At 35.3% G+C, this 22,365-nt stretch overlaps 1 protein-coding gene across 1 annotated transcript in view; it reads left to right on the plus strand.

Annotated features, from left to right (window-relative positions):
- The window catches only part of LOC149422003 (SEC14-like protein 2), a 58,805-nt gene that overhangs the window by 30,939 nt on the left and 5,501 nt on the right, over window positions 1-22,365 (plus strand). Inside the window, exons 2-8 of the mRNA XM_089634211.1 lie at window positions 11,765-11,837; window positions 12,833-12,876; window positions 13,502-13,622; window positions 14,360-14,569; window positions 15,842-15,922; window positions 16,349-16,548; window positions 21,822-21,967. Of these exons, the coding sequence (XP_089490337.1) occupies window positions 11,765-11,837; window positions 12,833-12,876; window positions 13,502-13,622; window positions 14,360-14,569; window positions 15,842-15,922; window positions 16,349-16,548; window positions 21,822-21,967 (875 nt within the window). The remainder of the gene's footprint in view (window positions 1-11,764; window positions 11,838-12,832; window positions 12,877-13,501; window positions 13,623-14,359; window positions 14,570-15,841; window positions 15,923-16,348; window positions 16,549-21,821; window positions 21,968-22,365) is intronic.

Below are 22,365 nucleotides of genomic sequence, written 5' to 3' on the forward strand. Positions count from 1 at the left end.
TTTAAAAAAAAATTACGTTAAATGTTAATGGTTTATATAACTAAGTAGGTTGATATAATTTAGGTAACTACTTACAAATCTTGTGATTTCAGAGGAAATTTTTGTTTATTAAATAAGAGAAATATATATTTATATATACATACTTTTTTGGACACGGACAAATAACGTAATTCCTTGTATAAAATAAAAAGGTATATTATTTAGTTATATCATGCTTTGATTTTTTTGTATAATTTTCGATAGCTCACTAGGTATATTCTGTTCTTAAAATCCGTGTAAAAGCTCAGATGAGCGTAAAATCAAATAAAATGAAATAAATTTGTTGGGTTTGTGTTAGAACCCCGAATAAAAATGGCAATTCTTTGCTTTTTGTGTTACGAAAAAATTATGAATTCATGAAAACAAAAGAACACTAAAAATGTCTGAGTTGACTGTGAACATAATTTGGGGGGTTTCTGACCTGCGATTTCAATAGAATTTTTATTCAGAAAATGTTAATTTGGTCCTAGATAACCTCTACTGTTCTGCATAGTACAAAGTTTGTATCATTTATACGTATATTCACATGTTTTTAGCGGTAGGTGAATAATAATTATTATCCAATACATTACATTGCAATGCATTATCCAATACAGTTGGAGAGGCCAAGGTCGTTACTCACAGATGACCAACTATCGATAAGATCAAAAATACTAATTTCGGTTGTGCGTCTGTCTGTAACTGTGGTTCAATGAACTCTAGAACAAGGAGTTGCATTGAATTCAAGTGTCATTTTCAAAATGGGAATTGATTGTAACAGAGCGATAAATTGATAAAGTACCTACCTCCAATTTTTTCAATTTCTTTTTACAATAACATAATATTTTTGACAGAAAATTATTTTCATAATAAATTGTGCATGTTTGTGTATTTCTTTTGTTTAAATTGATGGAAGTCGGATATCGTGATTTTTCAAGGTGTGCGCTTTTTAGTTAACATTGATGCAACATCACTCCTACAATACTTATATTAGTGAATTATTATGTTGGTCGATGTAACAAGCAATTAAGTATGTAAGTTATACTTAGTGAAGTGGACTAAATTATTTTTTATGTCAATACCGCACAAGAGTCCCAACTGCTCCCAACCGTCTGTAGCCAGTATGGCTTCCCCAATGGACATTGGTACTACGGCATCCCCAACTGGGGTACGTTGTGAAGCTGAAGGTAGTAGGGATGAGAAGGATATGGGAAAGAGGAAGGTGGGGAAGTACCTGGCTATTCAGATCTGGTCACCAAACACGGCAAAAGCCATTTCATGCAACGTTTCATTTCTGAATGGTGATCTTACACCAGGGCTATACTGAAAGTATCTTCTACTTTGAAACTTGCCGCAAAATATACCTTATATTATTTTTAATGATTAAATTCTGAAATAACAACAAAAAAATAAATAAAAATTATTTGCGCTCGCCAGGATTTGATCCAGCGACCTCCGGATTATTAGTCGAGAGCCTTACCCCTCCACCCCGGAGGCCGTAAAAAATAAAGGGTATAATGTAGATTTTTTTAAATGTGTGAAAGCAAGGTCTTTTAGAAATTAAATTCTAAATATTATATTTACTACACACGGGTGATGTAGGTTGTAGATAAAGCTGATAGGTCGCCACAGATCCCAGAGCCGTGCTGTTGAGAATAAGAACGAGTCTTTAAAACGATCTCTTCTCGTATTCAAATTTCAAACTTGTCATGTCATCCGAGTTAGCAACAATCTTACTTTTGTGGGGAACATGCCAGTTTCCCACTTATTGCTACAAAACAATACATATTGTAGGGTGTAAACCAAAGTACTTATAAACTGACGAGATATCGAGATTATTTTTAGGCAGTTTATCTATTGAAAGATGAAATTACACCAGATGATTCTGAAATTGATAGTATTTTTTTCGGAAATTTATCTATTGAAAGATGAAATTACACCAGATGATTCTGAAATTGATAGCATTTTTGTAGGCAATTTATCTATTGAAAGATGAAATTACACCAGGTGATTCTGAAATTGATAACATTATTTTTAATCAATTTATCTTCTGACAGATGGAATTACACCAAATGATTCTGAAACTGACAGCTTTTTTTTACGTAATTTATCTATTGAAAGCAGAAATTACACCAGATGAATCTGAAACCGATAATATTATTTTTAATGAATTTATCTTCTGAAAGATGAAATTACAATTTAACGCTTTACCACCTAAAAAGTATTTATTTCTATGTAATAAATAATTGCCAATGCGAGTGTCATCATTATTTTAATTTCTCAACCGAGCTTAGTTATAAATAGTTAATTTAATTTCGTCCTTCCGTTTGAGTTCAGCAAGCCTCTCACTTTTAGCACCGGATTTGTATCCATTTAAGACAAACTGGTTTTTAGCAAATGCATGTTACGCACTGTAACAAATCCCAACGTTAGCTACGCTACAGAGCTAAATTAATTGCGGTAGTTTGCCTTAAGAAACGCAAAGGGGTTAATTATTAATTTCACTCTATCAAGACGTCTGCATATTAAAATACAACACTGTATAAACAGTAGATTTGATGCGGGTAATTGATCACACTGGAAAAAATGAGTATTGCTAATTTATTAAGAATCTTTTTAAATTATTGCTCTTCCGGTTAAAAACTGGATTGCAGGCCGTTTGCTGATAAACTTTTAGTTCCTAATGTATCGGAATACGCGTTCATGCACCTGCATTTGCCTTGATAATATATCGGAAAACGTGTTCATGCCCCTGCTTTGCCTCGATAATATATCGGAAAACGTGTTCATGCACCTGCATTTGCCTTTATAATATATCGGAAAACGTGTTCATGCACCTGCATTTGCCTTGATAATATATCGGAAAACGTGTTCATGCACCTGCATTTGCCTTTATAATATATCGGAAAACGTGTTCATGCACCTGCATTTGCCTTTATAATATATCGGAAAACGTGTTCATGCACCTGCATTTGCCTTGATAATATATCGGAAAACGTGTTCATGCCCCTGCATTTGCCTTTATAATATATCGGAAAACGTGTTCATGCACCTGCATTTGCCTTTATAATATATCGGAAAACGTGTTCATGCACCTGCATTTGCCTTGATAATATATCGGAAAACGTGTTCATGCACCTGCATTTGCCTTTATAATATATCGGAAAACGTGTTCATGCACCTGCATTTGCCTTTATAATATATCGGAAAACGTGTTCATGCACCTGCATTTGCCTTTATAATATATCGGAAAACGTGTTCATGCACCTGCATTTGCCTTTATAATATATCGGAAAACGTGTTCATGCACCTGCATTTGCCTTGATAATATATCGGAAAACGTGTTCATGCACCTGCATTTGCCTTTATAATATATCGGAAAACGTGTTCATGCACCTGCATTTGCCTTTATAATATATCGGAAAACGTGTTCATGCACCTGCATTTGCCTTGATAATATATCGGAAAACGTGTTCATGCACCTGCATTTGCCTTTATAATATATCGGAAAACGTGTTCATGCACCTGCATTTGCCTTTATAATATATCGGAAAACGTGTTCATGCACCTGCATTTGCCTTGATAATATATCGGAAAACGTGTTCATGCACCTGCATTTGCCTTTATAATATATCGGAAAACGTGTTCATGCACCTGCATTTGCCTTTATAATATATCGGAAAACGTGTTCATGCACCTGCATTTGCCTTTATAATATATCGGAAAACGTGTTCATGCACCTGCATTTGCCTTTATAATATATCGGAAAACGTGTTCATGCACCTGCATTTGCCTTTATAATATATCGGAAAACGTGTTCATGCACCTGCATTTGCCTTTATAATATATCGGAAAACGTGTTCATGCACCTGCATTTGCCTTTATAATATATCGGAAAACGTGTTCATGCACCTGCATTTGCCTTTATAATATATCGGAAAACGTGTTCATGCACCTGCATTTGCCTCGATAATATATCGGAAAACGTGTTCATGCACCTGCATTTGCCTTTATAATATATCGGAAAACGTGTTCATGCACCTGCATTTGCCTTTATAATATATCGGAAAACGTGTTCATGCACCTGCATTTGCCTTTATAATATATCGGAAAACGTGTTCATGCACCTGCATTTGCCTTTATAATATATCGGAAAACGTGTTCATGCACCTGCATTTGCCTTTATAATATATCGGAAAACGTGTTCATGCACCTGCATTTGCCTTTATAATATATCGGAAAACGTGTTCATGCACCTGCATTTGCCTTGATAATATATCGGAAAACGTGTTCATGCACCTGCATTTGCCTTGATAATATATCGGAAAACGTGTTCATGCACCTGCATTTGCCTTTATAATATATCGGAAAACGTGTTCATGCACCTGCATTTGCCTTTATAATATATCGGAAAACGTGTTCATGCACCTGCATTTGCCTTGATAATATATCGGAAAACGTGTTCATGCCCCTGCATTTGCCTTGATAATATATCGGAAAACGTGTTCATGCACCTGCATTTGCCTTTATAATATATCGGAAAACGTGTTCATGCACCTGCATTTGCCTTGATAATATATCGGAAAACGTGTTCATGCCCCTGCATTTGCCTTTATAATATATCGGAAAACGTGTTCATGCACCTGCATTTGCCTTTATAATATATCGGAAAACGTGTTCATGCACCTGCATTTGCCTTGATAATATATCGGAAAACGTGTTCATGCACCTGCATTTGCCTTTATAATATATCGGAAAACGTGTTCATGCACCTGCATTTGCCTTTATAATATATCGGAAAACGTGTTCATGCACCTGCATTTGCCTTTATAATATATCGGAAAACGTGTTCATGCACCTGCATTTGCCTTTGTAATATATCGGAAAACGTGTTCATGCACCTGCATTTGCCTTGATAATATATCGGAAAACGTGTTCATGCACCTGCATTTGCCTTTATAATATATCGGAAAACGTGTTCATGCACCTGCATTTGCCTTTATAATATATCGGAAAACGTGTTCATGCACCTGCATTTGCCTTTATAATATATCGGAAAACGTGTTCATGCACCTGCATTTGCCTTTATAATATATCGGAAAACGTGTTCATGCACCTGCATTTGCCTTTATAATATATCGGAAAACGTGTTCATGCACCTGCATTTGCCTTTATAATATATCGGAAAACGTGTTCATGCACCTGCATTTGCCTTTATAATATATCGGAAAACGTGTTCATGCACCTGCATTTGCCTTTATAATATATCGGAAAACGTGTTCATGCACCTGCATTTGCCTTGATAATATATCGGAAAACGTGTTCATGCACCTGCATTTGCCTTTATAATATATCGGAAAACATGTTCATGCGCCTGTATTTGCCTTGATAATATATCGGAAAACGTGTTCATGCCCCTGCTTTGCCTCGATAATATATCGGAAAACGTGTTCATGCACCTGCATTTGCCTTGATAATATATCGGAAAACATGTTCATGCATTTGCCTTGATAATATATCGGAAAACGTGTTCATGCACCTGCATTTACCTTGATAATATATCGGAAAACGTGTTCATGCACCTGCATTTGCCTTGATAATATATCGGAAAATATGTTCATGCATTTGCCTTGATAATATATCGGAAAACGTGTTCATGCACCTGCATTTGCCTTGATAATATATCGGAAAACGCTTTCATCCACCTGCATTTGCCTTGACAATATATCGGAAAACGTGTTCATGCCCCTACATTTGCCTTGATAATATATCGGAAAACGCGTTCATCCACCTGCATTTGCCTTGACAATATATCGGAAAACGTGTTCATGCACACGCATTTGCCTTTATAATATATCGGAAAACGTGTTCATGCACCTGCATTTGCCTTGATAATATATCGGAAAACGTGTTCATGCACCTGCATTTGCCTTTATAATATATCGGAAAACGTGTTCATGCACCTGCATTTGCCTTGATAATATATCGGAAAACGTGTTCATGCACCTGCATTTGCCTTTATAATATATCGGAAAACGTGTTCATGCACCTGCATTTGCCTTTATAATATATCGGAAAACGTGTTCATGCACCTGCATTTGCCTTGACAATATATCGGAAAACGTGTTCATGCACCTGCATTTGCCTTTATAATATATCGGAAAACGTGTTCATGCACCTGCATTTGCCTTTATAATATATCGGAAAACATGTTCATGCGCCTGTATTTGCCTTGATAATATATCGGAAAACGTGTTCATGCCCCTGCTTTGCCTCGATAATATATCGGAAAACGTGTTCATGCACCTGCATTTGCCTTGATAATATATCGGAAAACGTGTTCATGCACCTGCATTTGCCTTTATAATATATCGGAAAACGTGTTCATGCACCTGCATTTGCCTTTATAATATATCGGAAAACGTGTTCATGCACCTGCATTTGCCTTTGTAATATATCGGAAAACGTGTTCATGCACCTGCATTTGCCTTGATAATATATCGGAAAACGTGTTCATGCACCTGCATTTGCCTTTATAATATATCGGAAAACGTGTTCATGCACCTGCATTTGCCTTTATAATATATCGGAAAACGTGTTCATGCACCTGCATTTGCCTTTATAATATATCGGAAAACGTGTTCATGCACCTGCATTTGCCTTTATAATATATCGGAAAACGTGTTCATGCACCTGCATTTGCCTTTATAATATATCGGAAAACGTGTTCATGCACCTGCATTTGCCTTTATAATATATCGGAAAACGTGTTCATGCACCTGCATTTGCCTTTATAATATATCGGAAAACGTGTTCATGCACCTGCATTTGCCTTTATAATATATCGGAAAACGTGTTCATGCACCTGCATTTGCCTTGATAATATATCGGAAAACGTGTTCATGCACCTGCATTTGCCTTTATAATATATCGGAAAACATGTTCATGCGCCTGTATTTGCCTTGATAATATATCGGAAAACGTGTTCATGCCCCTGCTTTGCCTCGATAATATATCGGAAAACGTGTTCATGCACCTGCATTTGCCTTGATAATATATCGGAAAACATGTTCATGCATTTGCCTTGATAATATATCGGAAAACGTGTTCATGCACCTGCATTTACCTTGATAATATATCGGAAAACGTGTTCATGCACCTGCATTTGCCTTGATAATATATCGGAAAATATGTTCATGCATTTGCCTTGATAATATATCGGAAAACGTGTTCATGCACCTGCATTTGCCTTGATAATATATCGGAAAACGCTTTCATCCACCTGCATTTGCCTTGACAATATATCGGAAAACGTGTTCATGCCCCTACATTTGCCTTGATAATATATCGGAAAACGCGTTCATCCACCTGCATTTGCCTTGACAATATATCGGAAAACGTGTTCATGCACACGCATTTGCCTTTATAATATATCGGAAAACGTGTTCATGCACCTGCATTTGCCTTGATAATATATCGGAAAACGTGTTCATGCACCTGCATTTGCCTTTATAATATATCGGAAAACGTGTTCATGCACCTGCATTTGCCTTGATAATATATCGGAAAACGTGTTCATGCACCTGCATTTGCCTTTATAATATATCGGAAAACGTGTTCATGCACCTGCATTTGCCTTTATAATATATCGGAAAACGTGTTCATGCACCTGCATTTGCCTTGACAATATATCGGAAAACGTGTTCATGCACCTGCATTTGCCTTTATAATATATCGGAAAACGTGTTCATGCACCTGCATTTGCCTTTATAATATATCGGAAAACATGTTCATGCGCCTGTATTTGCCTTGATAATATATCGGAAAACGTGTTCATGCCCCTGCTTTGCCTCGATAATATATCGGAAAACGTGTTCATGCACCTGCATTTGCCTTGATAATATATCGGAAAACATGTTCATGCATTTGCCTTGATAATATATCGGAAAACGTGTTCATGCACCTGCATTTACCTTGATAATATATCGGAAAACGTGTTCATGCACCTGCATTTGCCTTGATAATATATCGGAAAACATGTTCATGCATTTGCCTTGATAATATATCGGAAAACGTGTTCATGCACCTGCATTTGCCTTGATAATATATCGAAAAACGTGTTCATGCACACGCATTTGCCTAATATATAACGACGAAATGCGAAATATTGGGATTTTAATCAACACGTGTTCTGACATCGTGATAATACATTCGGTTTCATAATAACTCAACACAATAACAATTCAACACTCCTTTAAAAAGAGATGATAAAACTAGCATATAAACTTAACCTACGTAACCTAGCTTTTGTTTCATCTCGTCACGCCGCCTCCTGCGCTCCGCGCAACTTGGTTTGTTCCCCTTTCCCTGGTTGGCTCGTCTATTAATTTGACTGTCTGGTGTAGATGTACCTTAACATCAACAATAGTTAGGGTTTTTTCCAAGCGTAATAAAAACCAGATTTTGCCCCTGTATCACAGTATGAATAATTATTATATAATCCTGTATAACGAATAATATTTAATGAAAAAGTTTTACAAAACAATATTTTTGTGTCAATATCGCAAAGCTGTTTATTTTTAACCTTTAAACTCATTAATTCAGTATTAGTAAAAGAAGTAAAGCGGAAATTAATAATTCACTTTCGTTGCTAAAATATTTCCGTTACGATTTATGCAACTTGAATAATTATATTATTCATTGCTGAGAAACATTATTTACAATATTTTGGGCTTAGGAACGTGCAATTGTCAACATTAAAACGATTTCCGCAAAGGTTTGCATAAAGTTTTCCGGTAGGCACGAACCGCAAAAGTCATTGAATTCATTGTTTTGATTCATTGGTTGGTTTATGTAATACTAATAGTTTTGTCTACTCCTAAATGATTCGTATTTTGGCCATTTTCGACAAAGTTTGTACGCGTTTTTCTCATTCTTGTGCTTCCCATTCTATTTATTCATTTTATTTTTAAGTTTTCACCAAAACCACATTATTTGAAGTCGGGATATTTTACAGGACACAAATTCTGGGACTAACTATCATATTATGTACTCCACATCGGCCAGAATACTAAGGGAGGGTGGGAAATCTTTAATTTATCAATTTAAAAATACATCAAATTGTTTCTGGGGCAGTTCAGTTATGCACAACAAAAAATTGTACAAGAGCAATATATTTTTTTATTATTTTATATACTATTCCCATGTAAAAGCCCCTAAAACGGCGTTAGATATATGATCATAATGGAATTAACGGATTCTATAACAGAAATGATAAACGGTATTTTTTTCAGTGTTTAAAAATTCCAAATTTACATAAAAACTGTATATTTTCCAACAATAATGTAAGCTATTTAACCCTTCAGTACATTCATCATTCAGCTTTTAAAAAAATTGTTAACAGAGTATTGTAATAATTAACCCTTTTCTAAATTTAATACATTACATTCATCATTTATTCATTATCACTCTTACATATTATTTGTATTTTATATCAAATGTACGTGTGTGTGTGTATGTATGTATGCATGTATGTATGCGTATGTATGTATGCGTATGTATGTATGCAACTATGTATATGTATGTGTGTACGTATGTATTTATATGTGTATATGCATGTGTATGTATATATATGTATGTATGTGTTTATACGTGTATATATATATATACATTTTCTCTTATTATTTCCTAGTTTTTAACATTTCTTTGTTTTTAACCTTTCTTTGTTTTCTTTGTTTGTTTATTGCTTTTTAACCTTCTTTATCTTTATTGCATGATGTGAACATTAGTTATTGGGTTGTAACCTAATTCTTTTACTTATTTTTTCTCTCTCTATATGCATGTTATGTTATAAACCTGTTAATGTTCCTAATAAAATAAAATAAAAATAAATCACAATTGTTCAGTTTGCAATGTTTTCTGTGTATTTCAAATGCGCTATATACATCCCATTTTTTAATTTTCCGTAAATACAAATACTGTTTTAGAAGATAGATAAATATCTTTCCAATGTATGCATTTAAAATAAACATGGCTATTTTTAAATAGTAACATTTTAATATCAAACATGAACATTTTTGTCAAAAACGCTGACCAAATTTTAACTTAATTTTTTACTTAATTTTAGAGAACTCGATATTTCGAAAACACATTCGTTTTGTTTGAGAAATTTTTAAGAAAATTCTTACAAATTCCTTCACTTTTATATCTAGTTTATATATTATAATAAAAATAGTTTTTAGAGTTAAACCGATTTGCGATAGCGGCGCGATCATTTTGGCTATGTTTAGGATTTTATTTATGGATTCCAGTACAAGAATTATTATTTCGTTTTCTAACGTCAAAAAATTACGTATTTTTGCATAGAAAAAAATATAAAATATGGACGCCCGGTCATATATGACCCTCAAATGCTGGAGGGGTTAATAAACCACGAAATTAATCTTGTATATCTAAAATTCATTTAGAATTCAGACTTTATTTCATTGAATGTAGAAATGAGGCATGGTAAAAATACACTTAATCTTCTAAATCTATATAAACAAAAAAGTTCGTTTGTTCAAAATCTTTAATCTCCAAAGTTCTTCAATGATTGCTTTTAAATTTTGACATAACGTTACGTTCGAATACGCGTGTGTTTTTATACACCTTTATTATGTGGATGTCACCTGCGACAGGTAAAAACAACCTTTTTTGAAAAACAGTGCAATTTGTTAGACAAATATACCTTTTTGGACGTAATAGCAAATTGCGCCATTGTTTCTCTATTTGAATAGACAAACTGAGCCACAGTAACCGTACAGCTAGTAAATAAATAAAAATATGTACTAATACATTTTCATCTTAAAAATATGTAACGTTAAAAAAAAAACAATAAAAATCGTGGTACTTACCAAAAACGCTATTACAAAGATGGGCATTTTTGCCTTTGCTACTTCTATAATGATGGGTACAAACACAGACATAGGAATTAATAGACGAGAAGATAATGGCGAGGGGTAAAATCAACTGTTGAAGAACGAAGGGGGTTAAGCTGACTGTGATTCGTCAATAAATCAATCTGACAGTAAATAGGCATCTCGCATTATAATATCACCATTTACTTCTTAAAAGTAAAACCTGCTTTTGAATGAATAGACATTTTTACATGGGAGCGCAAATTACTCGCCACGTTATGAACAAATTTGCGAAGTCCAAATTCGGCAAAAAAAAATCGGTTCTATTTTCAGAGTCGAATATTTCGTTTAAGTATTTAGTTAAGACACTTTTATAAATGTTCATAATTTATTTCCCAGCAACCAACCAGCTTTGTGTTTCGCGTCCAGACGTTTCTCGATGTGATAGTATATGTTTCTAAAACTGATCTATATTATATGATGTGAATATGCTTAAAATAAAGTAAAATAATGCTTATATATGGAATGTAATACGACAATTGGGTTTATTCTCTTTTTCACATCTATTTTTACAAGTTTTCATAGTACAAGTCAACATTTTGCCGTGTTATTTCGTAAAATGAACCGATGATGCCTCGACCATAGTTCGCACAAGAATGATGACGTCACGTTTTCAAATTTCACTTGAGGCCATACGCGAGCACAGCCGGCTCCAATGGAACCGGTATGGGGAGTGGGGATAATACGCTTTTAATCACTTAGGGCAGGTCTACTAATATTCATATGTCTATGGGTACAAACCATTATCTGTAAAACAGTATTAATTAATAATTTTGTTTTCCTTTTTCCAGTTCCGTCGAAGTGTTCAAGATGTCTGCATCAGGCCAGAGCACAATGATTATTTTCTTCTCCGGTGGCTGAGAGGTATAAACAGCATTTTTTAAATAAACTATTTCTCGGTATTTTGCCTGCCTCAAACTTCTCAATACCAATATCATGTGCGCACATTAACTGCCTACTTAGATAGTTTTGCAGAAACATGATCGACGTGAAAAGAAATAGACAATGGACATGGTCGAAAGCGAAAACGAAATCAGTAAACATGACGCAAAAGAATCAATTTCGATTTTTTTTGTTTTTTTTTACACTTCTATTTTTTTTCGGCAACTAATGTTTTGGGGCCGGGTCAACTCTTCGACGCATTTTGAAACCCCTATGGACAGATTTTTTTTCAAATTTGTCCTAATAAATTCCACCTACTTTGGACTCGATTTACACGAAAGAAAACGAAAGCTGATATCAAAAAAGGTTATACCACAAAATGGACTCCAATTGTGATGTAGATTGACCAAGTACGCGTATTTCCTATTCCGTGTTCAATAGGAGGCAGTATTGCGTTGAAACACGCACGGGTTTGTTGCGCTAATTCTCTTTCTAAACTCGTGTTTAATGGAACTGATGACCGAGTTGATAACTCAAACACAATGCCAATTCAACACACATTTATAAAGTGATATAGTCATTAAAATCGATGAAAAAAACTAACCCATAAACCTTACCTATGTAACTTTTAAGCTAGTTTTTGTTTCATCACTTTACTTGAGTTTATATAATTTTTGAAATGTGTGTTGAATTGTCTTTTTGGTGAGATATCCGGTCACCATTACAACTGAAGACGTTTCATTTTCGATTTTTGTTATTTTTTATGGAATTGATACCTTAACTACTTACAAAAACACAATTTTTTTTTTTTTTATTGAATTGATACTTGATATTACAAAAACACAATTTTAATGTTTATTTTTTATTGAATTGATACGTTTAACTACTACAAAAACACAATTTTAATCATTTTTTATTTTTTATTGAATTGATACTTTTAACTACTTACAAAAACACAATTTTCATCATTTTTTCAGCCCGATCCTGGAATGCAGAAGCCGCTGAGAAGATGTTGAGAGATGTAAGCAAAATTAATATATTAACAATAACCTTGAGGTTTAATAACACAAAGAATTACACCTATAATTTACAAGACAATAGCAATTAACATATTATACAGGGTGTCCGGGGCTAAAGTGCACAAGCTTCGGAAGGTGATTTTACAAGTAAAAAACATACTTTTTTTTTTCTAAATTCCAATATTTTCCAGATTGCTGCATTATTGGAGCAATTATTTTTTCTCAGTGTCATTTATCACTACAGAATATTATTGATGCATTGCCATTGGCACACTTCAGAAGCTTGTATTATATTTTGTGGAATTAGTTCTTGAATAATTCATTTTACCGAATTATATCAACATAATTAAATTTATTTTCACTGTGATTAATAGGCTCACCATTCTCATTACCACTATCAGAAACATTTATTTTTTCTTTCTTAACACTTCTTTGTTTTGAATCTTATCCCCCTACTATAATTTCGCATGTATGTCTCTCTAATTTTGGATGTGTCGAATTTTAGAATTCAAACGAGTAACGGCAATACAGGCTTTTTAAAATGACTCCAAACTAGTATAATACATATACGAGTATGTGTGTGAGTGTTTTGTATTTCGTAATAAAATATATTGTATTTTTCTTTAGTCTATGACTTGGAGAGAAAAATGGGCCATAGACACCCAGCTGCCCCTGTGGGAGCCCCAGGAACCCCTCATATCGTACTTCCCCAGCGGCATTACGGGCTTCGACAAGGAAGGCGCCCCCGGTAAGTCTTCATACTAAATAAATCTAACTGAAATGTTTGCTGAGTTAAACCACTGTCAAGAAATTGAGGTATAAATGGAGACGGCCCTAAAGGCTTTGGTAAACAAACTTTTTAAGACAATTTCTTGCCGTAAGATTTCCGTATCGTTAGTTAAGATTGCGCATGAGTTGGCTATTCTTGTCGACGTATTGCTCTGTCTTGACGATGAGTTTGCTCTGCTACGGCTACAGCTCCGCCTATGTATATTTCAACAATATTGCTGGGCCAAATCTATGTCCTTATCGCTCTTTTATATGCGTGCATTTTTGTTTCGCCACCTACCCACTACCAAAACTGTTGTAATTTCGAAATCGATTAATATTAATAAATAATTTCGCACTTTATTTTTCAAGTTCATTCAAGTTTGGTGGAGTTATTGCAGGAGAGTTTGTTTTTTTGTGTTGTGAATTTTTCTTGTACATTACGGCAATCTAGATGGGACATGACAATATTGATAGCCAACACTTTTCCCTGCAACACTATTGCCGGCCTAGACAATTGTTCCGCAATATTGTCATATTTTACACATTTTTAATGAACTACTTATTTCATAAAAATTCGTCGATGCTTTTAAATAAACCCGCTTGCGTCTTAAAAATTCATCCGATGTTGGGGCATAGATTTGTTTTAGTTCAGATCTTTCCGAGGAAATAGAATTGAGTAGCTAATAGACTATTCATTTGTCTGGTTACTTCCAGTGATGATATTGCCCTTTGCCGGACTGGACCTGTGGGGCTTGCTGCACTCCGTGTCCAAGTCCGACATGATTCGCATGGTGATCAGAGTGCTGGAGGCGTACCTCAAGATCGCTGAGCAGCAGAGCCAGGCACGCGGACCCAACGCCAGACAGCTGCTTTGCATTATGGACATGGAGGGATTCTCAATGCGCCAATACGCTTGGAGACCAGGTTAATATTTAACTAATTATATATGTATTTTAAAAACCTTTGGACCTACACAAAAAAATGGATCTTACAGGATAAAAATAATAGATCATGAGATGAGACCATTGTGAAGTTCTGTAGGTCACAAGACTGCGATGAGTTGGTCATGTGGAAAGAATGCCAGATGATAGGACGCACAAAAGTTATGACTGTGTGAGGGTGCCCCAGTGTAGTGTTGAGTACCTCATACAAGAAGCAATATAAATATAAATATAAATGTCCCATACAAACACGCAAAATGTCCCGCCACCTCACTAAATGTATTCATCCCATCTCTTTGTATTACTACAAATGAGGTGGTTGGTGTATTGGCACTACATTTCGTATATGGGACATTTTTATACCAGAACCATGAAGTGTGATTTAGCGAGGAGGTTGGCGTATTGACACTACAACCACATATTTCTAGTACAGGACATTTTTACACCTGAGCCATGAGGTGTGAGTTGGTGAGGTGGTGGTGTATTGGCACTACATCAATACATTTTAAGTACGGGACGTTTTTGTATTAGAGTCGTGAGGTGTTTGTGTATTCATACAACATTACTATGTTATTTAACTGCTCCCAGCCGCCTGAAGCCAGGTGAGAAACTCGGCACTACTCACACAACAGTTATACGTGCATTCGTATAGCTTAAAGTATTCGTACCTCAACACCTCATTTCAGTATTTGAGTACCTTATACAAACTCATTCTAATATCGTGTCCTACCCAACACTACCCCAGTCGAAGTGACCAAGTGGAGACTGAGGAAGAGGTGGCTAGACTGCACGGAGGAGGATAGAATATTTATGAAGGAGGTCAAATCCCACCCCGGAATGTAGCACCATGTTGATAATGAAAATATCATAATTTTAAGCATAATCATGCCACTATAAGCAGACAATCGCTTGAAAGTACACAACAATAAGATTATGTAGATGCAAATTTTTGTGAACCATTTTTTCATGCTGGGTAATGTCTGTTAATGTCTTAGCGTGATATCTTGAAGCGAGACTCTTGCTACCCCTTCATTATCGCAAAGCACTGTTGTTGTGGCTTGGATTTTGTTTTGCTTCAAACACAAAACCAACATGATGGAGCGCAGTCAAGGTGACGCGACAAACTTGCTTCACCGAGAGTGGAGAGCAGGCACAATGGATCCTCCAAAAATTTTGCATGAAATCTCTAAAAGTAACTGCTCAATCAAAAATAATATTAGAATTTCGTTTAAACATTGAATCAATTTTGTTTCAGCTGGCGAACTAGTAATATCTCTACTTCAAATGTATGAATCCAATTACCCCGAGATTTTGAAAACCTGTTACATTATTAATGGTAAGTAACATCATTGTTGTTATTTAGGTTAATTAAGCTAGAAACACACTGAGTCGACGTACGCGATACACGCATTACTATGTTCCCAGGTCCTTCATCTTTACACGTCCCATTGACTGTCCAGTATGGCGCAGCGATACAAGGGTGGGTTTGCGTTGCGTGTGACAAATGTGTTTCCAAAGCATTTATATCCTTAGAAAATGTATGGATTGTAATTAGTCCAGGTATCTTAATGCCTTGCTTACGTGGCGTACGTTGACCCAGTGTGTTTCTATCTTAACACTCCTGTGCAACCAATAATTAGTGTAGCTCATCAGAATAAATGGTAAATATCAGAAGTTGTAGGTATTAAATACTCTACAGTATTTGATTGAAGTAAGTTATTGAGTTTTCAAAGTGATTTTAGTGGCATAATCTTCATTTCAGCTCCGAAAGTATTCTCTTTGGCCTTCTCCATTGTCAAGAAGTTTGTCAATGAAATGACCATCAAGAAAATAGTAATTTACAACTCTGACAGGAGGAAATGGGAGTCGGCCATCCTCAATGTGGTGGATCCTGACCAGCTTCCCAAACATTACGGGGGCACACAAGTTGATCCCGATGGCAACCCGCGATGCCCTTCAAAGGTAAATAGAACACTCTTTCAACATTTTATCTTCTTCCCCTTGTCCTATTCAGTTCGGGGACCCATCACCTCTTAGCGTCCCTTTCCTGTACTACTTTATAGTAGGCCCAACCTCTCCTGACACAGCATCTGACGTTGCTTGTCCCTACCACAATCTATTCGGAATTCTTCAGATATTTCCAATCTTTTTTCAGGAATTTTTTCGGTACATTTTATCTGTTTTCACGGTTTGAAGGTGTTTGCTATGGGCTTCCTACTAAATGACAATGATCAAACGGGGCGCTTAGCTCTGTCGCCCGGAATGGTATGTACTTAGGTTCCTAGCCGGTATAACTGGAACGCGGTAAGTACTCTACCAAATTCGTATATTTAGATAGGTAATTAATTTTTTTTTTGTTTGTGCGCAATTTGATAGTTGTAGGCGGTTCGGTGCACGAGTGAACGTTAGCGCAAACCGCGCCATTTTAATAATACGGCTCAAAGAGTCGACCCAATTGAATGGGAGCCGTGAGCTGAGAGCGTAAAAGCAATGAGAATACTGTGCTCGCCCGAGACGGCTCCCCCGATACTGCTCCCAGCGTATGAATGATTGTACGACTCTTGTTACTGGTACGCCGCCTCGTACCACGAGAAAAATAAGGTGCTAGGTAGTTAGTAGGTGTACTACTGTATACCGACGCACTGTCACGAAGATGTGGAGCAAGGAACACCAAACTAAGGTACAAATGCACAAAGTAGTGCACTTGTGACAGTTGCAGAAGTATTCACCACACCAGAAGAAATAAACAGAAAAACACACAACCTGAACGGGGAGTTTTTATAAGAAGTCAAAAAAGTTAAATCAAAGACAAATGGCTGTGTATTAGAAGATATGAACAATGCTACATGGATTTATTATGAGATTTTAAAGTTCCTGGACTTGGGTGTCTATAGAGAATCAACTGATACATCGGTAAGTAATGGTAAGGTAATTTACGTTCAAGTTTAATTAATAATTTAAGAAAACTGTATGTTTTTTAGGTTAGATACTGCAATGACAATTCTCCCTCAGGTGAGATGAAATATTCACTGAATTTGCCTCGAATTAAGTGTCCACTTGCAGGTTTATTATTATTTATATGCCTTTGTTCTAAAGGTAAAAGGTTATCATGAGGCAAGTCCTCCTCTCTTCCTCTATCGCTAGTCGCATAAACACCACCATACCGTGAAGCACAATAATAATACACCAGACATCAAATTGACACCAAATTGTGTAGCACACAGATCGTCGAAACTATTTGTTCTACCTTTTTAGGGGTAGTTCAATACGGTTTCGTAAACTGTAATTGCTAGTCCTTACACCAAATACACTCTCAACCATAGCCCTGGCCATCGATTTACAATAATTGTACACTCTTTTATCAATGGGTTGGCTTTTGTATGGGTATGGTTTCATTAAATAATTTGATAACGCAAAGGCGTCACCAGCCATCAATGCTAAAGCATTGGTTTCTGCATCCCGAACCTCCCGCTAGAGGTTTCGGATAAGCAAGTCTCAGTGCGCAAAATACAAAAACATGCAGTATTATCAAACGCAATTAGAAACACAGTCAATGCCGCCACAATCACATAAAGAATTACAGGGCGTCCGGGGGTAAAGTGCACAACTTCAGGAGGCTGATTCTACATGACATTAGAAGTAAAAAAAGATGTTCCTTTTTAATTAAGTATACAGGGTGTATCGGCACGTACCCTACAAACTTTAACCAACTATTCCTTAGCATATTTGGAGTAAAAAATCTTATGTGCACTTTGCTGTCCGGTAACGTTTTTTTTTAATAAAAAATTTACTATTCATATTTTCACCACATGTCACCACTGTTTTATCCTTTGTAAAAGTTTGAAAACCCATCTGGCAATATTTTATTCGAATTCCGTTGAATAATGTACGTGTGTACCTATATTGGCACGCTTTTACAATCACAACGAAATGGCACGGCACCATTCGTCTCATTTTTAACTATTATTATTTAGTGTGTGCGAAAGAGCGAAGACGCTTTTCGAAAAACTTGCTTATAACAGCTGTTGAACACGAAAAGCAATGCCAATGACAGTGATGGAGTGTGGAAATTTTTAATTTTTTTGTTTTTAGTTGAAAAAAAAATGCTACCGGACAGCAAAGTGCCCATAACATTTTGTACTCCAAATGTGCTAAGGAATAGCTGGTTAAAGTTTGTCGGGTTAGTGCCGATACACCCTGTATATGTACACCCACTACTTTCTTGACACATATGACTATATGTTTTCCATCCAGTGCTCCGATACAATGAAGGAAATGGCAGCTTTGTGCATATCTGTCAGCAACATTAATCTTATTTATGTAAAAAATAAAATGTTTTTATATTTAGCAACAAAATACCAGCGCTGTGGAGCGTCCAAGTGAGATTCTTGGTATACCTGGGCATAATCAACCTCGGCAGACGTCGGAACAAACAAACCGTGCACCAAAGAGGAAAAGAGAGATGGATTTGCTGCACAAATATGGAAAAAATTTTAAATCAACAGTAGACGATGACCAGGTGTTTGGGAATTATGTGGCTTCATCGTTACGAAGCCTGACGGATAAAAAAAAAAAAAAATTAAAACTATTGATCCAAAAAAATATTATAAGTGTTCTGGAGGAAGATTTAGAAAGTGATACATCAATTAATTTCCCAAAATATCCTTTCTCCAATAAATCTACTACGAAATGAAAACTGCCCTGTTACATTTGTCGCATATACCTTCCACTTCTGCTAATGAAGTGAACTGGACAACAACATTACCATAATAATTTGGTGCAGCTTGTAGAGGCTGATATAACACATTTTAATTCAATTTTACTGTTCTCTATTTGGAACATATTTTTTTAATGTCTTTTACGATTTTTGATCTCAATAAAAATATACCACAGTAGTATTGTGTAATTGATTTTTTCTTACATACATTTACAGAATCGTCCTTTAATGTATCATAAATAGCACCTCATTAGGATTAGCGTAATTTTCTGCGACCGGTAAAACCCACTTGAACCCCTGTGTTTTTTTTAATAACAATAATAAAAAATGTGAGTTATAAAACCATAATTTATTTGGTTTATTTAGTGGTAATTAATTACTAGTGATTAAGGTAATAAAATATATGGAAACAACTTTTTAAATTTTTTGAAGGTTAAACAACAATGTAATTTATCATTAAAGAAGAAGATAATACTAATAAATCTAAACGAAACATGAAACAGAACAATAGAAAAATAAAAAGATATCGGTCACAACTAGGAATCGAAACCAGTGTTATTATTATTAATCGAATCAGAAGATCCTGGGTTCGATTCCTATTTATGACCGTTATCTTTTTATTTTCTGCGTCTTGTTCGGTTTCATTTAGATTTATTAATATTATCTTCTTCTTCAATGATATAATAAAATATATTCCTGATAAGATGAGTGATAGGTGATAAGATTGCTAAGTAGGAAGTATTCATGAGATAAAGAGTGTAAAACCACATTTTAACCATCTGGTGAGGATTACAGGAATCAATTCTTAAAAACTGCTTCAAATTTTTACAATAAAATCAAACACTCACTAACAGTTTCTTCTAATTAAGTAGATCCACCTCTACATTTAACATTGGGAATCGGGAGAAATCATGCACTGCCTAGCAGGGGCGGCTAGCGACAAGGGGCGTTGAAGCAACGCACACCCAAAAGTTCAGTCAATCTAAAAAGAATAATTATCAACCGATAATAATATCACCGAAAATCAAACAAATAACAGTAATAAATATATATAAAAGTATTAAGTTAAATTCAACCGGCTCAAATTTTCGTTCTTTGTATCACGTGTCATGAGTCACGTGGTGCGAGCGAATTCCATTTCGCTTATCGAGAAACATCACCTGGGATCATCAATTATCTATACGCGAAGAGCGTGAATGTTGACAATAGTATTGAAATTTCTCCGAAACATGAACGGCGCTCGCCAATACCAATACAAAACTCTTCGGCGAGATCGCGCCACTTTAGTTAACAGATCATTCCAGCAGGTCGATATAAGCTTCAAAATTGCTAGTTGCTAGTATCATTTACTGCTAAAGGTCTAGACTGGCAATATTTTTAGCGCACCACCCAATTTTGTGAGTACAAGCGGCCACTGCTCCTTAGTAGACCGAGAAAGAATGTATGTTTTATTTTCCTTTGTGAAGTTCAGGTACAAATATCAAAATGTTTTCTGATCATAATATAAGGAAATTAATTTGCCACGTTATACAAAAAAACTATTTTTGGAAAAGGGGCACAAAAGGAAAGTAGGATATTGCGCTTCAAAAATTATATTGCCCGAAACAACCCGGACTAACCTGAAAAAGCCCAATAAAACAAAACTGTTGAGTTTTTTTTGAAAAAACCAGGGTTTTGCAATTTTTTTTTTCCAACCCTACACCACATATTTCAGGTACAATCAGTCAGAGATGTACAAAATGGGTACCCAAAACCATTTGAAATGCAAAATGGAAATGGGTCAAAAATTTTCCATTTGAAAATGCAAAATGGTTTTTAGAACAGCATTTCAAATGCAAAATGCAAAATACCTATTTTCAAAATGTATTGAAAATGCAAAATGGTTTCTCAGGTCAAACAATTAAAATAATTATAGAATTTTTAAACAATTTTGTCATTTAATAATGGACATCAATGTAGAACAAACATATTACATGATGGTAAATCCAAAAACACCACGACTACAGATTATGAAACCACAAAAAAATTGCGCGGGACTAATGTTGCCAAAGTAAAAACATAGAAACTGCTATCTAACATTTAATATTACAGCGTCATGGCTCCATGTTCAGTATTTGAATCAGTATTTTTTGTAATGGTATCACTCAATTGCCAGGGCTCCTACCAGGGAGCAACTTGACAAATGTAAATTATCTCTCATAGCGAGGTTGAGGACCGACTGATATTTGGGGCTTATGAAAAAAAGATGAGTGGAGATAGTAGGAAGAATGTTGCAAAAAATCATTTAAAATGGAAAATGCATTGAGAAAAGCATTTAAAATGCAAAATGGTTTTTAGAAAAGCATTAAAAATGCAAAATGGAAAATACCCATTTTGCATTTCCATTTGAAATGGATTTATTTGAAATAAAGCTCATCTCTGCAATCAGTGATATAGTAAACCTAACTATTCGAAACAAGTACCTAATTCTTATTATTTTGAATGTTTAATAATGATTTTAAATAATTGAATGATTCAGGTAAAAGTGGGCGGAAAGGTCCCGAAGCACTACCACACCAGGAAGATGAATGAAGAGAAGAAAGCGTCTTATACCAATGTTACCATCAAAAGCGGAGAGAAGCATTCCGTCGATCTCATCTGTGCCGAGCCGGGATGTTTCCTGAGGTAAGCACTTCCTGATTCAAAGACACTTTTATTGACCCACAACAGACCCTTCATCCCCAAAGATTATTTTAATATAATTAAAATAAAAAAGTCACCAAAGAGTTAAAAACATTTTCGGAGCCAGGTCTACAATTTTGACGCATTTTAAAAACATTTAACTTCTTGATGGCCAACGCTAAATTTTCGTCACGCACCAGCTGATCCTATTTTCGTAATAAGTTTTTGTAAATTGTGCCAACTTTCCAGATAATTTGTTCATATATTTATAAGAATAGTACATAGTCTGTTGTTTCCTCAGAATAGCTAGTTATGTTCAGAGAAATGATTGATAATCACAATTGTTAAAGATACGCTGGCCTTGAAGTGGTTAAACAGCTGATTTTAACCCGTTAGAGACC

This window comes from Hesperophylax consimilis, chromosome 8, assembly GCF_061612785.1.
Source record: "Hesperophylax consimilis isolate HC1 chromosome 8, BYU_Hcon_1.0, whole genome shotgun sequence".
Lineage (NCBI taxonomy): Eukaryota > Metazoa > Arthropoda > Insecta > Trichoptera > Limnephilidae > Hesperophylax > Hesperophylax consimilis.